This window comes from Aspergillus japonicus (assembly GCF_003184785.1).
Source record: "Aspergillus japonicus CBS 114.51 unplaced genomic scaffold BO86scaffold_4, whole genome shotgun sequence".
Lineage (NCBI taxonomy): Eukaryota > Fungi > Ascomycota > Eurotiomycetes > Eurotiales > Aspergillaceae > Aspergillus > Aspergillus japonicus.
Genome location: NW_020291641.1, coordinates 428,480 through 448,931, shown reverse-complemented (window position 1 = coordinate 448,931; position 20,452 = coordinate 428,480). Strand labels below are relative to the sequence as shown.

At 52.4% G+C, this 20,452-nt stretch overlaps 6 protein-coding genes and 1 non-coding gene across 7 annotated transcripts; 2 read left to right on the top strand and 5 right to left on the bottom strand.

The window, feature by feature from the left end:
• Nucleotides 1-231: 231 nt before the first annotated feature.
• BO86DRAFT_138729 (PLP-dependent cysteine synthase family protein) lies at nucleotides 232-1,465 on the bottom strand. Its single transcript, XM_025666170.1, has 2 exons — nucleotides 1,451-1,465; nucleotides 232-1,339 (listed from the first exon to the last, which is right to left on the bottom strand). Exon 2 carries the CDS (start codon nucleotides 1,187-1,189, stop codon nucleotides 245-247), a length of 945 nt encoding a protein of 314 aa, XP_025531941.1. The 5' UTR covers nucleotides 1,190-1,339; nucleotides 1,451-1,465; the 3' UTR covers nucleotides 232-244.
• BO86DRAFT_138698 (uncharacterized protein) lies at nucleotides 1,410-3,534 on the bottom strand. Its single transcript, XM_025666169.1, has one exon. It carries the CDS (start codon nucleotides 3,341-3,343, stop codon nucleotides 1,631-1,633), a length of 1,713 nt encoding a protein of 570 aa, XP_025531940.1. The 5' UTR covers nucleotides 3,344-3,534; the 3' UTR covers nucleotides 1,410-1,630.
• Nucleotides 3,535-5,060: 1,526 nt separating this feature from the next.
• BO86DRAFT_303740 (acyl-CoA oxidase) lies at nucleotides 5,061-7,059 on the bottom strand (the record flags this gene model as incomplete). The annotated part of the gene is made up of 7 exons (XM_025667587.1): nucleotides 5,061-5,578; nucleotides 5,637-5,691; nucleotides 5,745-6,264; nucleotides 6,310-6,465; nucleotides 6,515-6,634; nucleotides 6,690-6,888; nucleotides 6,933-7,059. The coding sequence occupies 7 exons, from the start codon at nucleotides 7,057-7,059 to the stop codon at nucleotides 5,061-5,063; spliced, it is 1,695 nt and encodes a 564-aa protein (XP_025531939.1).
• Nucleotides 7,060-9,487: 2,428 nt separating this feature from the next.
• BO86DRAFT_t44 lies at nucleotides 9,488-9,571 on the top strand. The gene has a single exon. It is a non-coding gene; the product is annotated as a tRNA-Glu (tRNA).
• Nucleotides 9,572-10,175: 604 nt separating this feature from the next.
• BO86DRAFT_385619 (putative importin beta-4 subunit) lies at nucleotides 10,176-14,373 on the bottom strand. The gene is made up of 4 exons (XM_025671148.1): nucleotides 14,038-14,373; nucleotides 11,636-13,964; nucleotides 10,673-11,409; nucleotides 10,176-10,618 (listed from the first exon to the last, which is right to left on the bottom strand). The coding sequence occupies exons 1-4, from the start codon at nucleotides 14,081-14,083 to the stop codon at nucleotides 10,443-10,445; spliced, it is 3,288 nt and encodes a 1,095-aa protein (XP_025531938.1). The 5' UTR covers nucleotides 14,084-14,373; the 3' UTR covers nucleotides 10,176-10,442.
• Nucleotides 14,374-15,466: 1,093 nt separating this feature from the next.
• On the top strand, nucleotides 15,467-16,030 carry BO86DRAFT_395490 (uncharacterized protein; the record flags this gene model as incomplete). The annotated part of the gene is made up of 1 exon (XM_025673325.1): nucleotides 15,467-16,030. The coding sequence occupies one exon, from the start codon at nucleotides 15,467-15,469 to the stop codon at nucleotides 16,028-16,030; it is 564 nt and encodes a 187-aa protein (XP_025531937.1).
• Nucleotides 16,031-16,081: 51 nt separating this feature from the next.
• Nucleotides 16,082-20,427, bottom strand: ncr1 (sphingolipid transporter NCR1). Its single transcript, XM_025674185.1, has 3 exons — nucleotides 20,012-20,427; nucleotides 16,504-19,945; nucleotides 16,082-16,440 (listed from the first exon to the last, which is right to left on the bottom strand). The coding sequence occupies exons 1-3, from the start codon at nucleotides 20,282-20,284 to the stop codon at nucleotides 16,337-16,339; spliced, it is 3,819 nt and encodes a 1,272-aa protein (XP_025531936.1). The 5' UTR covers nucleotides 20,285-20,427; the 3' UTR covers nucleotides 16,082-16,336.
• Nucleotides 20,428-20,452: the final 25 nt, after the last annotated feature.

Sequence of the window (20,452 nt, the reverse complement as noted above, 5' to 3'; positions counted from 1 at the left end):
CAATGTATATGAATTGTACCCAAAGCCATACGAAACTTTTTGGGAATAATTCAAACGATGATTAATATAAACAGTGCCAGGCTAAATTCAAAGAAGAGTAGACGAACAGTCCAATTAACCGCAATAGCACTGTGCTATTCTATCCCTGTAGCTCCTAGCCCACGCCAGCGTTTTCTAAGAATCAGATGTCCAGAACTCCGAGCCAATCTATCGATTTGAGAATGATGCTGCAATCTATCGATGCTTAATTCTCGGCGAAAAGACCGCCACTCATGTACTTAAATCCAGTATCACAAGCGACCGTGACGACCGTCTTGCCCGGCCCTAGCTCTTTAGCTAGTGCAATAGCGGCGACAACATTCAACCCCGTCGACGTGCCCACCAACAAGCCCTCTTCTCTCGCCAAACGCCGACACATCGCACGGGCGTCTTCCTCCGGTATGCCGCGCGCCTCGTCATAGAGCTCTCGATTCAAGTGCGCGGGCATGTACCCGAGACCAATCCCATCCACCTGGTGCGTGCCAGCGCGACCTTCGGTGATGACAGGGGAAGACGCCGGCTCCAGCACGACCACGCGCGTCTGGGGCCATTGGGCCTTCAAGACCTTGGAGACGGCCATCGCCATGCCCGCTCCGCCCACAGCGCCGCAGAAGGCATCGATCCCGTTGGGAAACTGCTGAAGTAACTCTCTGCCGATGCCCTCGTAGCCGATCAGAGCGTCGTGGTTGGTGGCCTGGTTTGTGTAGAAGTAGTTATCGCCGGTGTCGACGATCTCTTGTGCGCGTCGCATCATGGATGGGACCAGATCGGGCGAGATCTGGCCTGAGGGACTGTGGATGAGCTCAACCTCTGCGCCCAGGGCACGCATCGTCCGGATCTTTTCCGTGGCGAAGGCGTCGGACGAGACCACCAGGAACTTGTAGCCCTTGACGGCGCAGATGAAGGCGAGCGCGGAGCCGGTGCTCCCTCCTGTGGCTTCGACTACGGTCATTCCGGGTCGGAGGTCTCCCCGTCGCTCGGCCTCCTCGATCATCGACCGCGCCATTCGATCTTTGTGCGAGCCGGTGGGGTTGCCGGTTTCGATTTTGAGGAAGATGTCGGCATGGTTGTCGGGGACGACTTTGCGGAGGCGGACCACCGGCGTGTTGCCGATCAGGTCTATACTGGAGGATGCGGGTGCAACGGTCATGGTGCTTGCTGTTGCTGTACGGATACTGAAGTGTGTTGGCCGAGGTTTGGGAAACTTTTAGTGGTCGAGGCCATAGATTCCAATAAAACAAGGTCGTACTTGTAGATGGATCAGAATGAGTCACGCCGATGTATACCCGAGTTTGTTCCACTTGTTAGTCAATAAGAGCGCTAATAAAGAAACGCGAGGGTCTCGACCCTCGAATGGAACATGGGAATGAGGGTGCGGAGACAACCAAGAAAGAGTCATGCCAAGACTAACCGCGGAAAAGTCATCACAAACAGCTGCAGATCATTCTGCCTCAAAACAGAAAACAGTAGAAGATATAGGTCATCCAATGGACCCTGTACTCCGTACAAACAAGCTTATACATATAGTGAGGTCTTGTCCATAGAACGGCATTCACAAAAATCCAGTATGGCACGGCCGATTTGTTGCCCACTACCTGACTGGATTGGAGTCCAATGAGCTCTCAATTATCTTGGCAAGTGCAGGGGAAGTCGAGGTATCTATAGGCCAAGTCATTGCCGACTGGTGCGGAGGTGTCATGTTACTGCTGACATTGGTGGCTGTTGTCTCATTCCCAACTGTCGGGGGACTATCCGATACCTTTTTCGATCTTCTGCCAACACTTCTGGTCTTAGAAGTCTTGGTCGGAGTAACGGATGGCTCTTGACCTGGCCTCACTCTGACTTCCTTCCCTTCCTGAAGAGCTGGAGAAGACCTAGGTGTCTTAGTATCGGTTCTCTTTGGAGTCGACGGCGGCATTTTGTCCGCGGCTTTCTTCCTAGGAGACTTAGTCGGGGTAGTGCATGACTCCTTGACTGAATCTGCTCTGGCTTTACTCTCTTTGCGAGGGGACTTGGATGCTTTGGTCCCTTCAATCGGGGCTATCTCGCGGTTCGGCCCGAATGATATCCAAAGGAGCAAGATAGCAGAGACGCCAAGGTCAAAGACTACTCCGAGCGCCGATGATAGTGCATACGCCTTGAATATTGCGTTTGACGATGCTGGGATGAGTGGAAAGTAATGCAATATGGCGGGAATGAGAAGCCTCAGACAGATGATTGCCAAAAGGCACCTAGCGAGCTTTGTCAAGGAGTGAGACGCGCGGGTGTCCTTTATTAGAGCAAGGACGGATTGGTATTTGTACGTCGCCGATGTTGGATTGGCCCATGCTTCCCATCCTGCTCGAATACAACAGTCTATTTTGTTCGGGTCTGGTGTGGCAGTCCGGTTGGTCTCGCACGTTTTGCACAAGAAAAGCTTCGAAGACTGGCTTCCGAACAAGTCCAGTCGGTCTTTCCAGACAGTCTTCAACACCCCTGTACTGGTATATGGCTCATACGTTTGCAGCCAGGTCTGCCAAGATTTAATGAGTGCAGACGCATCTGTTTCGTCAGCCTTGAAGTACTCTCTGTGCCTCGTTCCACACTTGCAGACATCGTCAGATTGCAGGTTGTGTAGTTCGATCAAGACCAGTCGCTCCACACATTGGTACCCTCTGAAGGAGCCGGCATGGTTCAATTCCCAGTTTGTGCGCTCGCAACGACTTTTGTGTTGCCCTCTTCGTTTAACGGGATCGATCGCTTGGCCGACCTTCACAATGCTGCTGGTTTCGGACTCTGGATTTGGGTCATAGAACGTGTACACATACCCCGGCTGATTGTCACACTTTCTGCTTAGTGCTTCGATCATTTTCTTGATAATTTCGTCCTGATTGAGATGTTTCACTTGGATCACATCGGCTTCTTCTGTATCGGAGTTGCACTCTAAATCCGAGGGCACTAGGGTTTCTCCCTCTTCACTGATGCTGTCGTTCGGGGATGGCAGTCCATAGGACTCCTGACTCTGGTAGAAAGTGCCATGCGGCTCAGTTGGCATTTCAGGCGTTTTGTAAGAACGACCGGTCTCTTGCTTTACCCAATTCTGCCATGTTTGATCGTTGATTGGGTTTGAATGACCCCTGCGTGTCGGGATTGCGGCTGGAGATTCTCCTTGTGGTCCGTCAAATGCTTCTCGAGGGGTGTTGACGACCAAATCAATCTGGGTTTCTGATGGCAAGCGAGACTTTGTCTGGTCATCATGAACAGGATTCTTGTCCCCGAAATAACCTCTCACGTGGGTAACAACAAAAGGCAACCAAGTCGACATTGCTGAATGCTAGGCCTCGAAGATTGGCGACAGATGATGATACTGATCCAAAGTATAGCCATGTTGTCACTTATATAGCACCTCCGCTCGGCTTCAACCATTCTGAGAGCTGACTTCAGCCGTGAGGGGTAACGCAAGTGTAGCGTGTGAGGCTGTACCCCTGTCGGTACATGACTCTTTCCAAATACCTTCGCTCGTGATAGGGACCAATTTTCTCTGACATGCAAAGCTAGCAAGGGGCGATAGTGCCTGGATTGGATTTATACCTGGAGAGGTGCAGTAGTCGAGACGCTGGCCCGGTTAGCCTGCCGTTAGCTTCGCGTAGCTCGCCATACTTGACCTCCAAGCGCTTATGTGTGGCTTGACTTTGAGGCGCATCAGCCATGAGGTTACATCTGGCCTTTCACCCGATAGCAGTCAATGACCTCGGGTTGTTGCTATCTTTAGGCCCCAGTGTTTGCGGTGGTCACCGATCCCTGCCTTGGAATGCTGGCCAACGTGTGTGGCGGTGCTGGGCTCACCGGCGTCGGGGAACTCGAAAGGCTGGAAAGTGACCAACTTTGCGATTGTTGATAAACTCATGAATATGATTGGAGCTCTCGCAGAGGCCTCGGAGATCTGGTCTGTCAACTGAAATGGATGTCAAAACGTCCAGAAAATGGCATGAGCATCTGTTTTTTACTTACTTCGACGCCCGATAATGTGGTGGCTCGACCTGTTCTTCTTTCTCGTTGTTTCTGTCCTATCAGCGAACATGAGAACTGCTGGGCCGTGGCTCCATTACATAAGAGAACGAGACTGGAACCATTGAGAAAAAGAAGCCTTTGATTCAGAAAATGAAAACAATTATACGCTATGTTGAACCATCAATGAAGGGATATCAAGACAGGGAAAAAAGCATCATGTCATCAAACGTCAATCTGTTACCCATACACCCGAATACACCACACACGATTCGAAAGACCGGACAGATAGTTGTGTTGCTATTCGTTGAAAGGAGGTCGGTCGCTATGCTAGGAGTATTTGTGGCGCAGCAATATATACTAGTGCTTGTGCAATAGCGGGATAAGTGTAAACGCTAGTTCTATGTGTGTCTGTTAGTTGTATATTCCAGTCATGATCCTCTGGGTCAAAACAGCATACCACATCACGGTACAGATACAGCAGTCGCATTCCTCGTCACCACAATCACAGCCAAAGCAAGGCTTGGATACTGTCTTGATCGGTTTCCTGATCGAAGACCCCGAGCTGGAGGAGGGGAGTGTGAAGTTGACGGGAGAGGAGAAGGATCCGACGGTCATTGTGGGCGATGTCTAATGTGAAGTATCGAGTGTGGTTTGGTTCAAGCTAGATTGCAACAGGAAAACTTGGGGATAGGCTGGTTGGAGAAGAAGGGATCAGGAACAGAGAAGGGCTAATAAGTATGGAAGGGAACGAAGGGTTGGAGAGAGAGAGAGAGAGAGAGAGAGAGCGCGAGCGACGGTCGGGCCCAGCCATCAACGTCATACGTGGGTCACGATCCTCAGGCTGTCAGGCTGTCAGGCCGTCATTCCGTCCGCCAAGCCCTCTTTCTTCGTGCGGTCGACCCATCGACAACAACAACAACCACAACCACACAACAGCCATGTCAGTTTCTACTAATCTACATCTCCCATTCATTTTCATGTTTGATTAAGTGAGAAATCACCTTTTCTGTATTCTACAATGACCTCTATCCCTAAAGCCTCGGGTGGAAGACTGCTGCCCTCCCGTCCGCCTTCGCAGTGAATGTGCGAGCGACATTGACGAAGTCGTCCCACTTGGCGCCTGACAGCATCGGAGCCGTGCAGTACGGCTCAATGCCAAGATCATCGAGATGCCTGTTAAGTTGTGACATGACAGCATCGCATGCTGTACTCTCCATCTCATACTGGGCAGCTCTGCTCAGCTCCAAACACTCCACGTACCAGCTGGAGTCGCTTCTCACCGCTTCCGACTCATACATGGCCAACAAGTCACCGTCAACCCCCCGCTTGGCAGCAATCTCAAAAGCCATGCGCTGTCCGATTGCCAGCATCATTGGTCGACATCGAGGCAGGATGAACTTGTTGTACTCAGGACTTCTGTGACCCTTGAAGGTTTTGAGCAGCTCCCGTAACTCAGCAATGAGACCGCTCTCATGTTTAGCCAACAACGACGTGGGGTTTTCTGCTTCGGGGATCTCACAACGTTCGAGCAGGATCTCTGTGGCATGACCTAATAATAGGTCAGACGGGATCATACCCAATGGTTCGATAGGTCAAACGTGACTTACGGATGCAAAGAACAAGAAGCTCTCCTTCTGCGATGCTCGTACATCGTGTCAGAGACTGACCTATGTCAATATAACGGCCTGGGCAATCGAGCAGTCAGAACAGCGTACCTCCACATTTGCCATCTGATTCTCGGGAAACATCCCCTGCGCACCACTTCTCTCGACTAAAGCACTGAGGCTTTCTTGTCCATTGAATACGAACAGGGACTTGAGCGCCGCACTGAGTGCATGCCTAGACATAATGCCGAGGGACGAATTGTTCTGCTGGGACACTACCCACTCCACTAGCGGTTCCATGACGGCAACGTGGGCCAAGGCACGCGCGATTGGCAGCTGCTGAGTCCTGAAGCTGAGAATCGGGACCCTTTCTCCCTGAACACCCTCCTGGACTGTACGCTGCTGACTGTACTTTCCTGCAATAAACGCAGCACATTTCAAGAAAGGGATAGTCCATAGACTCAGGGCTAGGGATCCAAGCCGGAGTTGGCTAATAGCGAACAGGAATTGAGCACGCAGATTTCCAGGCTTGACCAGGTCTCCAAGCATAGCACTTGCTTCTAGACGCACATTATCAAAGGTCGTCAGGCTATGATCAAGCATTTCGCCGCAGCCAATTGGCGGAAGAAGCCTGAAGAAGTTAGACAACGGTTAAACTTCTAGGCATTTGATGGACACTTGCCATGACTTGACACCTTGGCACATCCGATAACCGTCGTTGATGGGAACCACGAAGGGTCGAATCCCTCGATCTTCTCCTTCGACGAGAAGGCGTGCCATGACCAGTGCAACTCGAGGAATTCCCGCCATCGGCATGGATGGTGGCATGAACCTGTTCCTCTTAGCATTCGCATTTTCCGTTGCTGCCATGTTTCACATACTTGGCCGCGTTCCGGTTCGGGGTGTTCAGATTGAATCCGCCATCAGACTCCCATGAGGCAGTAGTCTCGAGATTTCTTGCATCACACCCATGACCAACTTCGTTTAGCATGAAAGCCCCACTGCAGACAAGACATACTTGAGCAAGAGTCTACACAAGTATTAACCAAGGCTTACCATATATCAAACTCAAGAAACTCCCTGATAAGAGGCTCCAGATCCGGTCTTTTCTTCACATAGGTGGCGAGAGTGCCCACGACGAGGTTATACTGTATGCTCAGATTAATGTGCGCGACCGGATCCCGTACGATGATACCATCCATGTGAGCACGCTGGGACTTTGGTGAAACACGAACGACGTCGTCCAAGGTCAATGCTAGACCACATTAGCCTGGAAGCTTACGTTTGGGTTTGACTGACCCCAATGTTTGGCAATGGCCCTGGCTCGCAGGTAAGAAAGCTCCAGACGTTCTTTTCGTGAGGCATTCTTGTAATGGAGCTGAAAGAGCTCAGTTGAGAGAAGATCAATAGTTGATAATGGCTGCATGGTAAAGCGCTCCATCCTCTGAATTCGGAATGAGCACACTTGACCTGGACTTCCAAGAGATGTGACGTACTATTTGTACGCGGTCATGCAACCCTGCGTCGTCAAATTTGCCTCACAGACGACCTATGCCACCAGCTGGTTGCGAGCTGAACTGCAACAGCATCTCCAAAGCACGGGAGGCTTTGCTGAATGAAGCATTATACTTCCAAATTCCGGCTAAACTCAACGATACCGGTTTATGCTTTTTAGGCTTTTCGGAACCAGGCTGTACTCGGACAAGATCAGGAAACCTTCTTCCTAATCGAGGATTAGAAAAATGGTTACTTGTTTCCAACCGTGTACATCTGGAATGAAAAACAACGTGCAGCCGAACCTGGACTCGTATCAAGCTTTGGTAATAATCTTACTGTTTGAGCCGTCTTCAAACTAGTCTTCCGGCTGGCATTTACATTTACGCCAAGGCTTCTACATATTATGTCCAATGTACACCGCTGTTTGTTTTCTTCCAGCTTCGATAATCCGCTACACAATCTATGGTTCAATGGGTCTCATGCTCTGAATTGACCTCGAAGATCTGATTATCGCAATAAACCATGGTTAGCATATTGCCATGACGAGCCACTACTACTATAGCTTCGCATCCCGGACCCATGGTGTCGAGCTAACATGTAATACTCACGCAACGCAGCGTGACATGCCATATGGCCAGTACTAACGTACGCCAAGGGTCTCACGCGATGGAAATGCATCCGACTTCCTACCATCACAGCTACATCATCGCACCGATTGTGAAAGGTCCCAGAAGCTTTAGGGGGATCTGTCAGGCCAAGAGTGGACAGTGGTTTCTTGCCGGAGGCAACAGCAACCTGGAAACTACCCTGCTAGTTCAACTCCTCCAACAAGACGAAGGCGCAGGAACTCTGTTTTCCCGGAGAACATCCACCGGACCCGGGCTAATTCGAAGAAGCTCTCGGCTCAAAGCCCCGAACCATATACTGATTACTGCCGATCTACCACCGGGCCCCGGCCTTGTCTATACCCCAGGGTAGGAACACCAATATCGAGGTTTGTCTGCAAAATCAAGAAACTTCCGAACTTCTTGGACAAACAAGGCACTTCCAGCCGTGAGTATCCTGAGCCTTGAAAATAGGATCAATGGAGTCCGCGAGCAAACAGGATTATTGCAGTCCAAATGCAACGCAAACACCCACAAGCAGTCCATTCATCTCGGTCATCTAAACCACCCAGTCGCCATGTTGACACAGATACGTCGATCCAAGTCAACTACTCGACTACTCCACTTTCTTTCCCATCGAGCGCCACTCTTGTCCTCTAGGCTTCAGTCCCTACTTGAGATACCTCCGCTCTCTGAACTTGTCTTCCACCTTCGTTATTATACCCTGTACCATCATCTGAGATTCATACTCGATCATCATGAAAATCTCGGGACTAGAAAAGAGCCGAAACACGACACCAGCAAGAAAAGCCCGCGGTAACATCACCGACAGTCGCAACGCCAGAAGCATTGACGCAAACGCACGCTAGAGCCCCACAACAACCGCGGCCATCAGAAGCGTAAAGCATAATAAGGACATATAGACTTCCGGCACAGAATACCGATTCCGCCCTTGTCCGGAGAGACGCCGTCTCATCACTCCACAGTATTGTGTCGTGCAATCAAGGACCCGGTGCCCACTAATAGCAACACAAGATCTCGCCAGCAGGGTCTCACCGGAATGGCATACGTATCTCGATAATGCTCAGTATGGCCCGACACCATTGTAGAGGCAGGTGTACTGTATACCAATATCAAGAAACCCACCGGCTTTTTCCACAGAAGCAGGTTCCTTGCCGCAAGGTCAGGGCCTTGCATCCTAAGCTGGGCTCATATGAGTAGTAACTTCAGGTCAGCTGAGCGTTCTCCACCATTCATTCACCATGCCCCGCTTGTAAAGCTCCTGGCCATGAGGTGCCGATCTGTATCACGTGACACGCTCCCGAACCGCCCGAATAACAATCCTCCATCCTCCCTTCGGTCCGGCAGACACGGGGAGATGTTACATGTCCAAGTGATGTCGTTAGTCCCTGATGCCAAAGCCAGGCTCCGATGCGGGTGCATAGTACACGTGGAGTAAGATCTGGGGACTGTCGGTTGCCGAGTTACTCGTATTTCTTCCGGATAGGCAACAGCCCGGTTTGAAGAATCGAAGAAGAAAATATATATATCCGCCGCGGGAGCACTCTCGGAAGTACAGTACAGTACCGCAAGAGTGTAGCTAGCGGCCTGCGAATGTGAAAATGCTTTTGTTCGACCGGGCTGACCCTTTTGCCTGGGCTGACCTTTTACCTCTCCTGCCGAAGCTGGGGGGGGGGGGGGGCTCAGCTTTGGAACATAGCGGTCTTTTACACAGCTTCAATTCATACCACATCCGATATGGTGTAGTGGCTAACATCGCCGTCTCTCAATTGCTTCGGTGCACGGCAGCCGGGGGTTCGATTCCCCCTATCGGAGTGACTGTTCCTCCAAGCCCTTCAAGGGCTTGGTTGACTTTTTTTAGTGTTTTGGTCTTGTAAGGAACAAACAGTTCAAAAAGGCATGGCATGGCATGCATCACGGAACGAACACCAACCATTGTTATCAACCAATAATTGGAATCACAATCACAAACACAACACCGGTTACGTCGTGCAACTTTACCTCCCTCGTAAGCCACGCCAGAGAGGAGACTACCGGCGCTGTGCGTCCTGTACTGTTCTGCCCACAGAGAACAGCACAGCCTATGGAGTATTGTACCGCGATCCGATCGCTGGATCATGGTGAAATCAATATGCCCACTGAAGAGATATTGATGCTATCTATAGCTACTCAATGAGACCAAGGGGGTCTAATACACGAGTACCTGTTGTTGCCTCTCACGTCAGCACAAACTTGGGGACTTGTCCTACAAACATCATGTCCAAAGGGAAACCGTTCGGCTATGAATCCATCCGTTCCATGTCCGGAGACGACATCCCTCATGCGTCAGTCAAAAATCGATACACTGGACCAGCTACTACGCCCCAGCAAAAAGACATACAAGCCATCTACAATGCAACTACGCATCAAAAGAGTAGAGGTAGAGAAGAAAAATAAATAAATGTATTTACAATCCGACTTTTGGGAGTCATGATTCGTCATATCCAAAGCGATCAGATCTATCTTATCAAAAGGTGCGTTCGTACAAGGCCGCAGTCCAGACCCTGGGGTATCTTCTAGCATCATCCATCATGTCGTCCCTCTTTTGTTTGTGTCTCAAGAGACCCAGTCTATCCATTAAGTAAAGGGGTATGTTTTTTTGTGTGGTTCATCGAACTTGTGTCATCACGTCACTCAAACCAGCTATTTACAACTGCTCGGCCCAAGGGGCGGAACCAGGCTGCATCTGGTTGAGCCACTTGACGAGTTCGATGACCTCGGCTCGGCGCTCCTCCTCAAGCTGATCGGGGTCAGAGAGGACGGCCTGGAAGATGGGCAGGAACTGAGGAGTCAGCTCGCGGACGGTGGGGTCCTCCCACTTGTCTGTTGTCAAGTTAGCGGACTGTGCAAGGGATGCGTGTCTTGAGAAGTACTTACACATTTGGCAGATCATGCGGAACAGGGGGTCGTTCTCCTCGTAGTCGTTCTTGAGAGGAAGGATGGAGACGAGGACGGGAAGGACATCCTTGATAGGGACGCTCTCACGGTGCTTGAGGATCATGCGGGACAGACATCCGGTGGCGTTGTCCTGGAGACGAGAGGCATTCATGTGGAGGCACTGCTCGAGACGGGAGAGGATGGTGGGGATCTCCTTGACGATCTGGTCGTTGGCGTTGGAGTGCTCGATGAGGCGACCAACAGCGTAGGCAGCGTTGGAGCGGGTCTGGGGATCCTCATCGCCAAGACGGTGGACGAGAAGCTTCAGGAAAGCAGGGGTGAACTGGGTCACAGCGGCACCCATGCCGTTGATGCACTCAGCGAGGACACCGACAGCGGTGGCACGCTCAAGAGCCTCGGAGCTGCCGGCGTAGCGGATGATGATCTTCTCGAAGACCTTCCAGAGCTCAGCGAAGGTCGCGCCGAGAGCAGCGGCCAGACCAGAGACAACGTCAAGACCAGTGTCAACAACGACCCAGTCGAACTCGGAAGTCTCCTCACCGGCCTCGAGGGTCTCCTCCTCGGGACCGAACTCGAGCTGGCAAGGGTGCTTCTTGGTGATGATATCAGTGATCATGGTGATGACGTTGTGCAGGGTGGTCTCGTTGGCAATGAGAGCGGGACCGCAGTAGCGGAGGTTCTCAGCCATGTTGCGGTTGATGTCGGCGACGGTAGCCCTAAGAGTGTCTGGTTAGAAACTGTGGTAACCAGAGAATGAAGTGATAAAAGCAGCAAGAGAATCAAAATATCAGAAGGTTGTGAGTAAATCGTGGTTGACAGCATGCACAACTTTTGTGTGTCTGAGTGAGCTGGGTAAACGAGGTGATCATCATATAAATTGACCCGCATTTGCGGACAATATCTTTGCGTGTGAAAGAAAAAAGAAAAAGTATGTATACGTACCGGTCATCTTCCTCAGTCCACATCTTGATAGTGCAGGTCATGAGGATTTCACCGAACTTCTGCACCTCGCGAGCAGGCTCGACCTGAAGGGGAAGACCAGGCTTCCACTTCTCCATCTGGCCGCTCTCCTCAGCAATGCAGTACAGCATAGCGTAAGAGCGGTGGAGAGTGCTAATGGTGCTCTTGCGGACACCCTCATAAGGGTGCTCAGCGAGAGGGAGAACCATCTCGATAGTCTTCTCGAAGAAGGGGAGGTACGCGGCCTTGGTGTGGGTAACAAGGTCACCGATGACCTCGACGGCAATCTCCTTCTCCAAAGAGAGGGGAGTGGTGGCAGTGATATCATCCCAAGCATCCTCATCCTCATCAACATCAACGTCCTCAATCTCACCATCCTCACCGACAGGCTCATCGTCATCATCAGCGCTGGCGACACGGACCTTGCGACCACCGATGGTCACCTCCTGGCCGACGAGATCCTTGGCGGCTTCACCCAGGGAGACATCCAGATCAGTCTCGTCCTGCTCGATGCAAGCGAACAGACCCTTGACAACACCGTCGAGGAAAGGCGAGAAGTGCTCGGCGTAGACCTTGGACATGGCACCCCAGAAGATGTAGGTGCTCTCCTTGAGACGGGAGTGACCAAGGTGGAGAGCCTCCTCGGTAGCACGCATGAGGGGCTCAACATAGGGCTGGTAGCGCTCAGGACCAGCAGCAGCGGCCATCTCGCCCATAGCGTCGGTAACGCTGGCGCGGAGATCGAGCTCTTCCTCGCTATCCTTGACGGTGGCATACTCCTGGAGGAGATGCATGGACTCATCGAAGAAGGACAGGAAGGAGTCACCGGCAGACGAGGCCAAAGAGCCGAGAGCACCGGCAGCAAGACCCTTGATTCTGAAGTCGGGGTGCTTGAAGAGCTTGTGGAGGATAGGAACCAACTCGGTCTGGTAGGGAGCAACATCCTTCTCATCGAGGCCATCAACGACGGCATCAATGGCGCTGATCCCAGCCTTCATGATGTCGATGGTAGGACCATCCTCCTCACCCTTGTACTCCTGCATGGCGCTAGCCAAGTTCTTAAAGAGCAGAGGCATCAATCTCTCGTGCTCCTGGCTCAGGTCCTCGGCCAGATCGTCGGCGAGACGAGCAACAGCGTGGAGGGTAGCCTGGCGAACCTTGGGCTCGGGATCAGCCAGGAGCTGAAGGACCATGGGGAAGATCTCCTTCATCTGAGTGCTGATGAAGTCGGGAGCACCCTCAACAACCATGCCGAGAGCCATGATACCAGCGCGACGGTAGTCGGGGTTGGTGTTGTTGAAGTACTGGCCAAGGGACTGGAGCAGGGGAACGACCACCTGGCTGGGGGGAAGGCTCTGGGCGAGCATGTCCAACAGACCAAGGGCGGAGCGAGCAGGGGTGATGTCGTCATCCAGGGCGGAAGCGTCACCGAGCTCAGTGACGATCTGGAGGGCGCTGCGGGTGAGCTGCTCACCGATGCGCATGCCCTGAACCTTCAGCTTGCGGTACTGGATGCACTGCATCAGGAAGCTGATGGCCTGAGTACGGGTGTCCTCATCAGCCTCAGTGTTGGAGGCGATCTCGTTCATGAAGACAACGAGGTCCTTTAGGTGAACGGTCATGAGAGCAGGGTCGCAGCCGAGCAGGGTCTGGAAGACCTCGAAAGCTTGCATGACCTCGTCATCCTGCTCCTTGTCAATGGCATCCTTGAGGACAGCCACCATGGAGGGCAGCAGGTTCTGGAAAGCGCGGACAGGGCCCATGTTCTCCTCGGAGTCCAGGTACATAGCGAGCTTGCTCAGAGCCATGAGGGTGTTGATGCGGACCTCCGAGCTCTCGGGGTCACTGATGGTCTTGCTGAAGAGGTTGAACAGGTCCTCGAATTTCTCCTCGAACGCGTCCCCCAGAGTCTCCAGAATGGTCAACAGGATGTAAACACCGACGGCACGCTCCTCCTTGTTGCCGCTGCTAGCAGCCTGCAGCAGGAAGTTGGGCAGCTCGGCCCACTCGCCATCGTTCAAGTCGATCTTGGCGATGGCAGAGATGACGCGAGCGACGGAGTGGCGGACCAACGAAGAGGCCTCACCGAGAGCAGAGCGCAGCAGCTGCTCACGGATCTGGGGCTTCTGGTTGGCCTGGACAGCAACCCAGTGCTTGACCACGAGAGACCGGGCCTCGACGGCAGCCAACTGTCTCAAGTTGGCATCCTCGTGGCTGGTGGCGATCTGAATCAGGAAAACCAGGGACTCGGGCTGCTTGTAGAATTCGCGCTGGAGGATGCCGGTGGCCTCCTTAACGTTGCCCTGCGAGGCTACACAGGATAGATAGTTAGTCTTCTCCATTCACGACGACCATAACTGTAGCAGTGTCAAGGGAGAACTCACGGTTCAGGACAATCTGAAGTTGTTGCAGGAATCGTTGCTGATCCATGACGTGTGTAACAAACTTCTGTGAAGATGGAATGGTTTCAAAGATCCCACGGAGGGGTAAAAGAGCAGATCCTTCTTTTCAGAGAGGAACTGACGAGTTTGACGAGAGCCGGCTACACAAGCTGGACAACTCGTAGGGTATCACAAAAACAAAGATGGCACAAAAAGGAAAGAGAGACACACAACAAGGAAAAGAGGGAGGAGGGAGGAGGAGAGGAGGAGGGAGAAGGATGAAGAAGAGAGAGGGAGGAGAGTGAAGAAGAAAAGAGAAGAGAGAGAAGGAAAAAAAAAAAAGGAGATGGAGGGGAAAAAATCGGCAATAAATGGGCGGAGAGAGGCAGAGGGAGAAAAAAAAAAAAATTATGGGTGGGGGGAATTTGGAGAGTTTGTTCAGCGGCGCGCATTTAGCCCCTTCCGGGCTAGCGGTCTGTAATACTCGGTTTTGATGTAGCGGCCGGGTAACTTACACCACTATAAAAGGGTGTTTTGCTGTGGTAATGGTAAGCATGGTAAGCATGGTAAGCATGGTTACTGCTTTGGGTCGGTGCCCGAACTCCACTGTTTGTGCTCATAACAACTACACAAGTAAAAGTTAACAGTACACCGTACGGAGTACATGCAAGATGATCCGATTCCACATGGGACTACGGAAAGCTGCATGCATTCGCCTCGACTCGATATCATGGTCGGCAACGAACCGATGGGCAAGAGGCAACGAACCCCCCTGCTGCCTGATTTGATTGATCCAGTCTACGTACAGTACAGTACATGTTGATTTGCTGCATGAACAGCTAAGACGGCGGGGGCTCGGCACAGCCCTGAGTAGTAGTACTACTACTGCGTACTCGGTAGCTGACCTATCACTAACCTACCTCCCCAGACAATCGACGCAACCTCTCGGATTCTGTGCCATAGGATTAATCCTAGTATACACATAACATTCCAAATTACTGGACAAAGCAAACAAAATTTAACTGGCGGATAACCTGAACACATCTCTCGATAACCATTATCATCAGTACCTGACCGCAGATGAACAAGGATGCCAGACTCCACCCCAACAGAGACACACCATAAACCAGCTCACATTAGAGTCCAGAAAAGCCTGAAAAGTACCATGCAACAAACTGCAAGCTTCTTTTGAAAGGATCAAGCACGCACAGCGGAATTCCCCCCTCTTCACAATGGCTCAAAGAAAGCTCCATAATCCCAAGCAAAGCAAAATAACAAAGCAAGCCACGTCTCCGCACTCCCTCGAGAACTATAAAAGCACCCAATCGAGTAGTAGTTAGTCCACTTCACTCCATCACACCCCCCCCACAACCCCGACTTCCACATACCCAGCCCACATCCGCACGCATAAACAAACCCCCCGTGATTTGCAATGCCAGCAGGAGAAGTCGCAAGGATGTTGCCCGCCGCCGCGACGCTGAAACGCAAGCAGGAGCAGTGGCTGGAGAAGCTCCGGAACGTCTTTCCCGCGGGCGAGGGCTACACCGTCAAAGACTTGCTGGGCCGGACGCGCGAAGCATTCCAGGACCTGTACCGGATGGTCACCGTCGAAATGGACGGCAGAGGCCGATGCTTCGTGCTGACGATCATCGAGGCCCCAGAGGAGGAAGTCAAGCGGTCCGCTGGTTGGAAGGACCTGGCCGACATCGAGCGGCATCTGTGGGACCAGTACGTGAGGGAACGGCCAGGAACTCAGGGAATGTACGGGGCCCTGCAGATGGGAGACGAGGTCGTCTTTACACAGAAGGGTCTACCGGAGGAAGACGGGTGTTGTGACGCGCCAGTGTCGGCAACCTTCGAGGCCGAGACGGTGCTGAGTTGGAACTCGGATATCCCTGTGATCGAGGCTCAGCTCGATTATATCAAATACAAAACCCGGATAGCCAACCCTCGTCGGTCTCTTCGTCTCATGGGTGGGGACCCAGGGAAAGTTTGAAATTGCATAAGTCAGGTAGGAAGAGCTGACTAGCGACAGCGGCAAAAGCTGCAGGTCTAGTTGTAGATTGCTACCAGATACACAGTGCAAATGTACTCGAATACCAGACTCCTTGAACGACAACCATGATAACTCCCAGCCCGCACACTGCAATAATAGCGAAAAAGAAAAACAAAAGACTACGAAACGGTATTTCAGACCACTATGTGTGACATGAGTTGCAATAAATCATCTTGGCCATTGGGCATTATAGATCACCCACAACAGTAGGTGTTCATCCGAATTCTGTAGCTTCCCGTACTACATTTAGTATTCGTCAGAGTCGTAATCGTCATCGACCAGCAGGGAACGGTAGCCCCGCGCAGCAAGATTCTCCTCGAGGCCCCCGTCAGCTCCAGGATCAGCGTATCCTGTATTTATTGTTAGCAACGAGTCACTCATACAATATCACAAAGCTGTCACTGGTTGCTTACCTTCTCCACCAAAGTAACTGAGGGCCACCGGCAAGAACACGAGAGCATGGGTGGCCGCAAACAGGACCAGTGCCAGCCAAACCCGGAAATAGTAGATCTCGAAGATCTTGCTGCGGGTAAAAGCCAGGACACAGACACCGAGGAGCTTGGTCACTGTGATCCCGCTGAAAACACTTCCGCCGACATTGACCAGAGCAGTCCATGCCCGCGCGTCCTTGCCCCGGAACTTGGTCGGCACCTTCTCCAAGATAGCCCGCGAGGGGAACATGAATGCACGAGCGATATGTGCACAGAACTCGACCGCAATGCCCACGCAGATGATCAGGTTGACCAAGGAGACAGCGTTGAGCGATACGCCGGCGACTGCCATCGCCCCAATGATGTCGATCATTATCATGACCACAGTGGTCGTTACCACCGCTCCAGTAGTCACGGAGCCAAGTAAAGCAGAACTGAGGATGAAAATGATAGCAATTGCGCAACCAAGCAAGGTCCCGGTCAGCCGAATGATCGACACATATTGGTCAAAGTAGATATAGGTTTTCGAGTAGGGGAAAACGTCAATATCATGCTCCTTGGAGAGACCGTCAGCGATGCGGCGGGCTGAGATGTAAGACTTGATGAAGTCATCTTGGCTTCGGAGAGGGGTGTGGGTTGTTCTGAAATGAGTGGCATTGGTCATGATCCGTTTCGGATCGAGGACGAGCGCATTGCTGTAGGGAGCTTTGCCTCCGAGAGGGCAAGAAGCGTCCGTCGGAGCTTGAATCCACTTCTCAGCATAGTGCATGAACTCCTGCCCTGTGGGCATGCCATAAAGAGATATGTTCCATGCCGGAGTCCTGTCCTCGAAACAGACTTCGCCGTCCTCCTTGCAGCAGTCGTCTTGCGGGTTCAACCAGTAGAAAAAGTCATCAATCCAGCTCGCAGTTGATCCGGAGATGTAAGAAACGTTCGGACGCTTGGATTCCTGTTCCAGGACAAATGGCAGAGAGAACTCTTCACAGGTCGTGAACCGTCCACACAATTGTTGTTGATGACGACGTTCGGTGACGTTGACATTCCTTGTCACGAAGTACACTGGCGGTCCACTTCCAAAGTAAGCGTCCAGGTCGTCAAAGTACTTCACCAGATAGGAGTCGCTAGGTAGAGCGATGCGCTGGTCCAGGCCGAGGGCGACCTCGGGAACTAAAGCGATACCAGCCGTCAGAAGGCCTAAGAATGTAATCACCACGAAGACTTTGACCTTGCGCTCTAGCAAGAAAGTAGCATAGACCTTGCGAATGAATGATTGTAAGATACTTTCTCCATCGTGCTCATCTAGTACCTGGTCTTCAGACATCCCAGAATGGGCCTTGCGGACGGTCAGGCACGGGAAGCAATCAGCACGTAAACTTTCGACGCGTCTTTGATTCAGTGCTAGAACCGAGATGAACATGGTGACCTGCAAGACGGCATTGATGAAGACGGCTCCTGCCGCATAAACTGCGAAGTTCTTGACAGCCGGCATTCCAACGAAGACGCCGAGAGCAAAGGCAATCGTCTCCGTTGCAGCGGAGAGGAAGATACTGGGGCCGATGCGGCCAACTGCACGACCGATTCGCTCGTCGATCTCTTCGTCCGGATGGCTAAGGTTGATCCTTTCAAATTCGTGAACGATCAGGAAGATATTGTCCACGCCGACGGCCAATACAAGGAACGGGATGACCTCCGCGATGATCAATGTGACCTTGATGCCTGCCGCGGAGAACAGTCCAACCGAAGCAGAAACGGACATCAGAACGATGATGATACCCACAATACCAAGGGTAAACTTAGATTGCACCAGAGCGTTAGCCGGGTTCGTGAGCAGGGACTTCCAGGTCACCGTGACCGATCCCAAGGCCAGGGACGCGTAGATGAACATGATGATATAGCTGATGACCACGATCTTCGCATCCGTGTTGCTGGACTTGTTTAGTTCCTGCTCGACGCTGATTTCTGTGTTGAAAGACACTCGGAGACCGCGGTCTTCGGCCTCTTCTTGCACGACTCGCAGAATCTGCTGGATGGTTTCTTCCCAGTCGATGGCGTTTGCTTCCTCTTCTGTCCCTTGTGCATAGTTATTCACCACCCATGTTGTAAACAACGCCTGTGCATCGAGCACGTTGCCGGTCTTTTCATATCCACCAAGAATCATTTCGGGTCTTAAAGGCTGCCCGAAGGCGGGCAAACAGCTTACATCTCCAGGGGACTCGGTACAATGCTGGAGTCGTTCTTGCCAGGTGTCGGGGTCTAAATTCGACAACGAGCCATCGAAATAACCAGTCAGAGACTGGACCACACAAGCATCGCCAGTAGGCTTGAAGCAAACGTCGTCGAGAAGGAGTCCTCGCCCTTGGGACAATGTCCGGTGCACCCTCAGCTCTACACCAAACCACCAGCTGAGCGTATCGTAGCTCAGCACTGGTCCGGTCTCATTGACTAGGAAAGCTTGCTCGGCTCGGTAGAATGGTCCAAAATGCTCATCGAAATAGGCTTTCTCCTGCGCGGCCGCCGAGGTCGGACTCACCCACAGGCGAACCGGATCAGTCTCGACGGCGAACCGCAGCCATCCTAGGCTCAAAACCCCAACCAAAATAGTACTGGTAATGATAGTAATTGCCGGAAACCGAGCGCAGGCACCGCCGATCCGATTGAACATTCGGTCCAGAGCAGAGTTGAGCTTGTAGACACCGTTAGGCTGTTCAATATAACCGCCTGCTCGCACAATGTCGCCTTCGTCCTCATCGTCGCTAGGGGCCGGATCCTGCAGAAGCCTAGCCCGCTCAGGCTTGCGGTACCGCCGCTCCCGATAGGTGAAGTAGCTCGACGCGGCGACGACGGTCAATAGGAAGACCGAGTAGATGAGGATTACTGCGAAGGACAAGCACGGCAGCAGGCCGACGTGACAGTAACGATCTGTCTTGACGGCAGGCAGTTCCGGACAGACATCTGGACAATCGACGCAGGAGCAGCGGAAGGCCTCGTCGGGGTCATTGCATGCTTTGGGCTTGATCGGCAAGGCTTCCATGCCCTGGGGGTCCGAACCCGCCGGTTCCGTCTTAAAGTTGATCTGGAAGGGGCTTCCCAGTAGCTTCTTGTCTCCCAGGAACTTCATGAAATGGGAATAGTCCTTGGCGCCTCCTCCGATGAAGTCAATGGCCTTGCCACCTGAGGCGCCATTCTTCACGTTCTTGCAGCTGTCGTAGAAGCCACTCTGGTATTCCTCCGACCAGACATTGTCGATCTCCGTGACCAGCTTCTTGCCCGAGCCATTCTGCTCAATCTGCGTGACATTGACGAAGAGAGACTGGTCGGGCGAGCAGGTAAAAGTACAGAAGATGTTGAAGAAGTTCTCCTTGCAGGCGGGACATGAGGCGATGATTCCTTCCGCGAGTTTGAGGTTCTTCGAAAGCGCGTCGATCTAATGGTCCGGGCCGTTAAGAGGATGTTCCTGGGTTGGTGGGCAAGATCGGGTGGCATGACATACCTGTTCATCCTCACAACACACGGGCCCATCCTGCCACTTGCTACCGCACAGGTCGACCAGCTTCTTCCTCACCGCCGCTTCGGGCTGTTTGGCACGCCCATTGTCGGGACAAGGGAGCTCTCCGCCAAAGAATGATTTCTTGCCGCAATGCCCGCGGAGGGCGCAGCGGCCGGGCTCGTGGATATCGGTGTAGCCGGAGCTGTCCTGGGCGTGAGTCTGGGGTAGGAGAGCGCCAAGACCCGCGAGGATGGGGATTAAGCGGTATCCCCGCATTGCTCCTGAGGGGAGATAGGTTGTAGCTAGTCAGACAAAGGAGGTTGAGGGGATGATGGCATAAGAGAGATACTGAATGAAATTGATGCAAAGAGGGATGAAGAGTCGAGAGAGTGATGGGGGGAATGGGAGAGGGTGAGTTGTAAATAAGGTGCGGAGAAAAGAGCA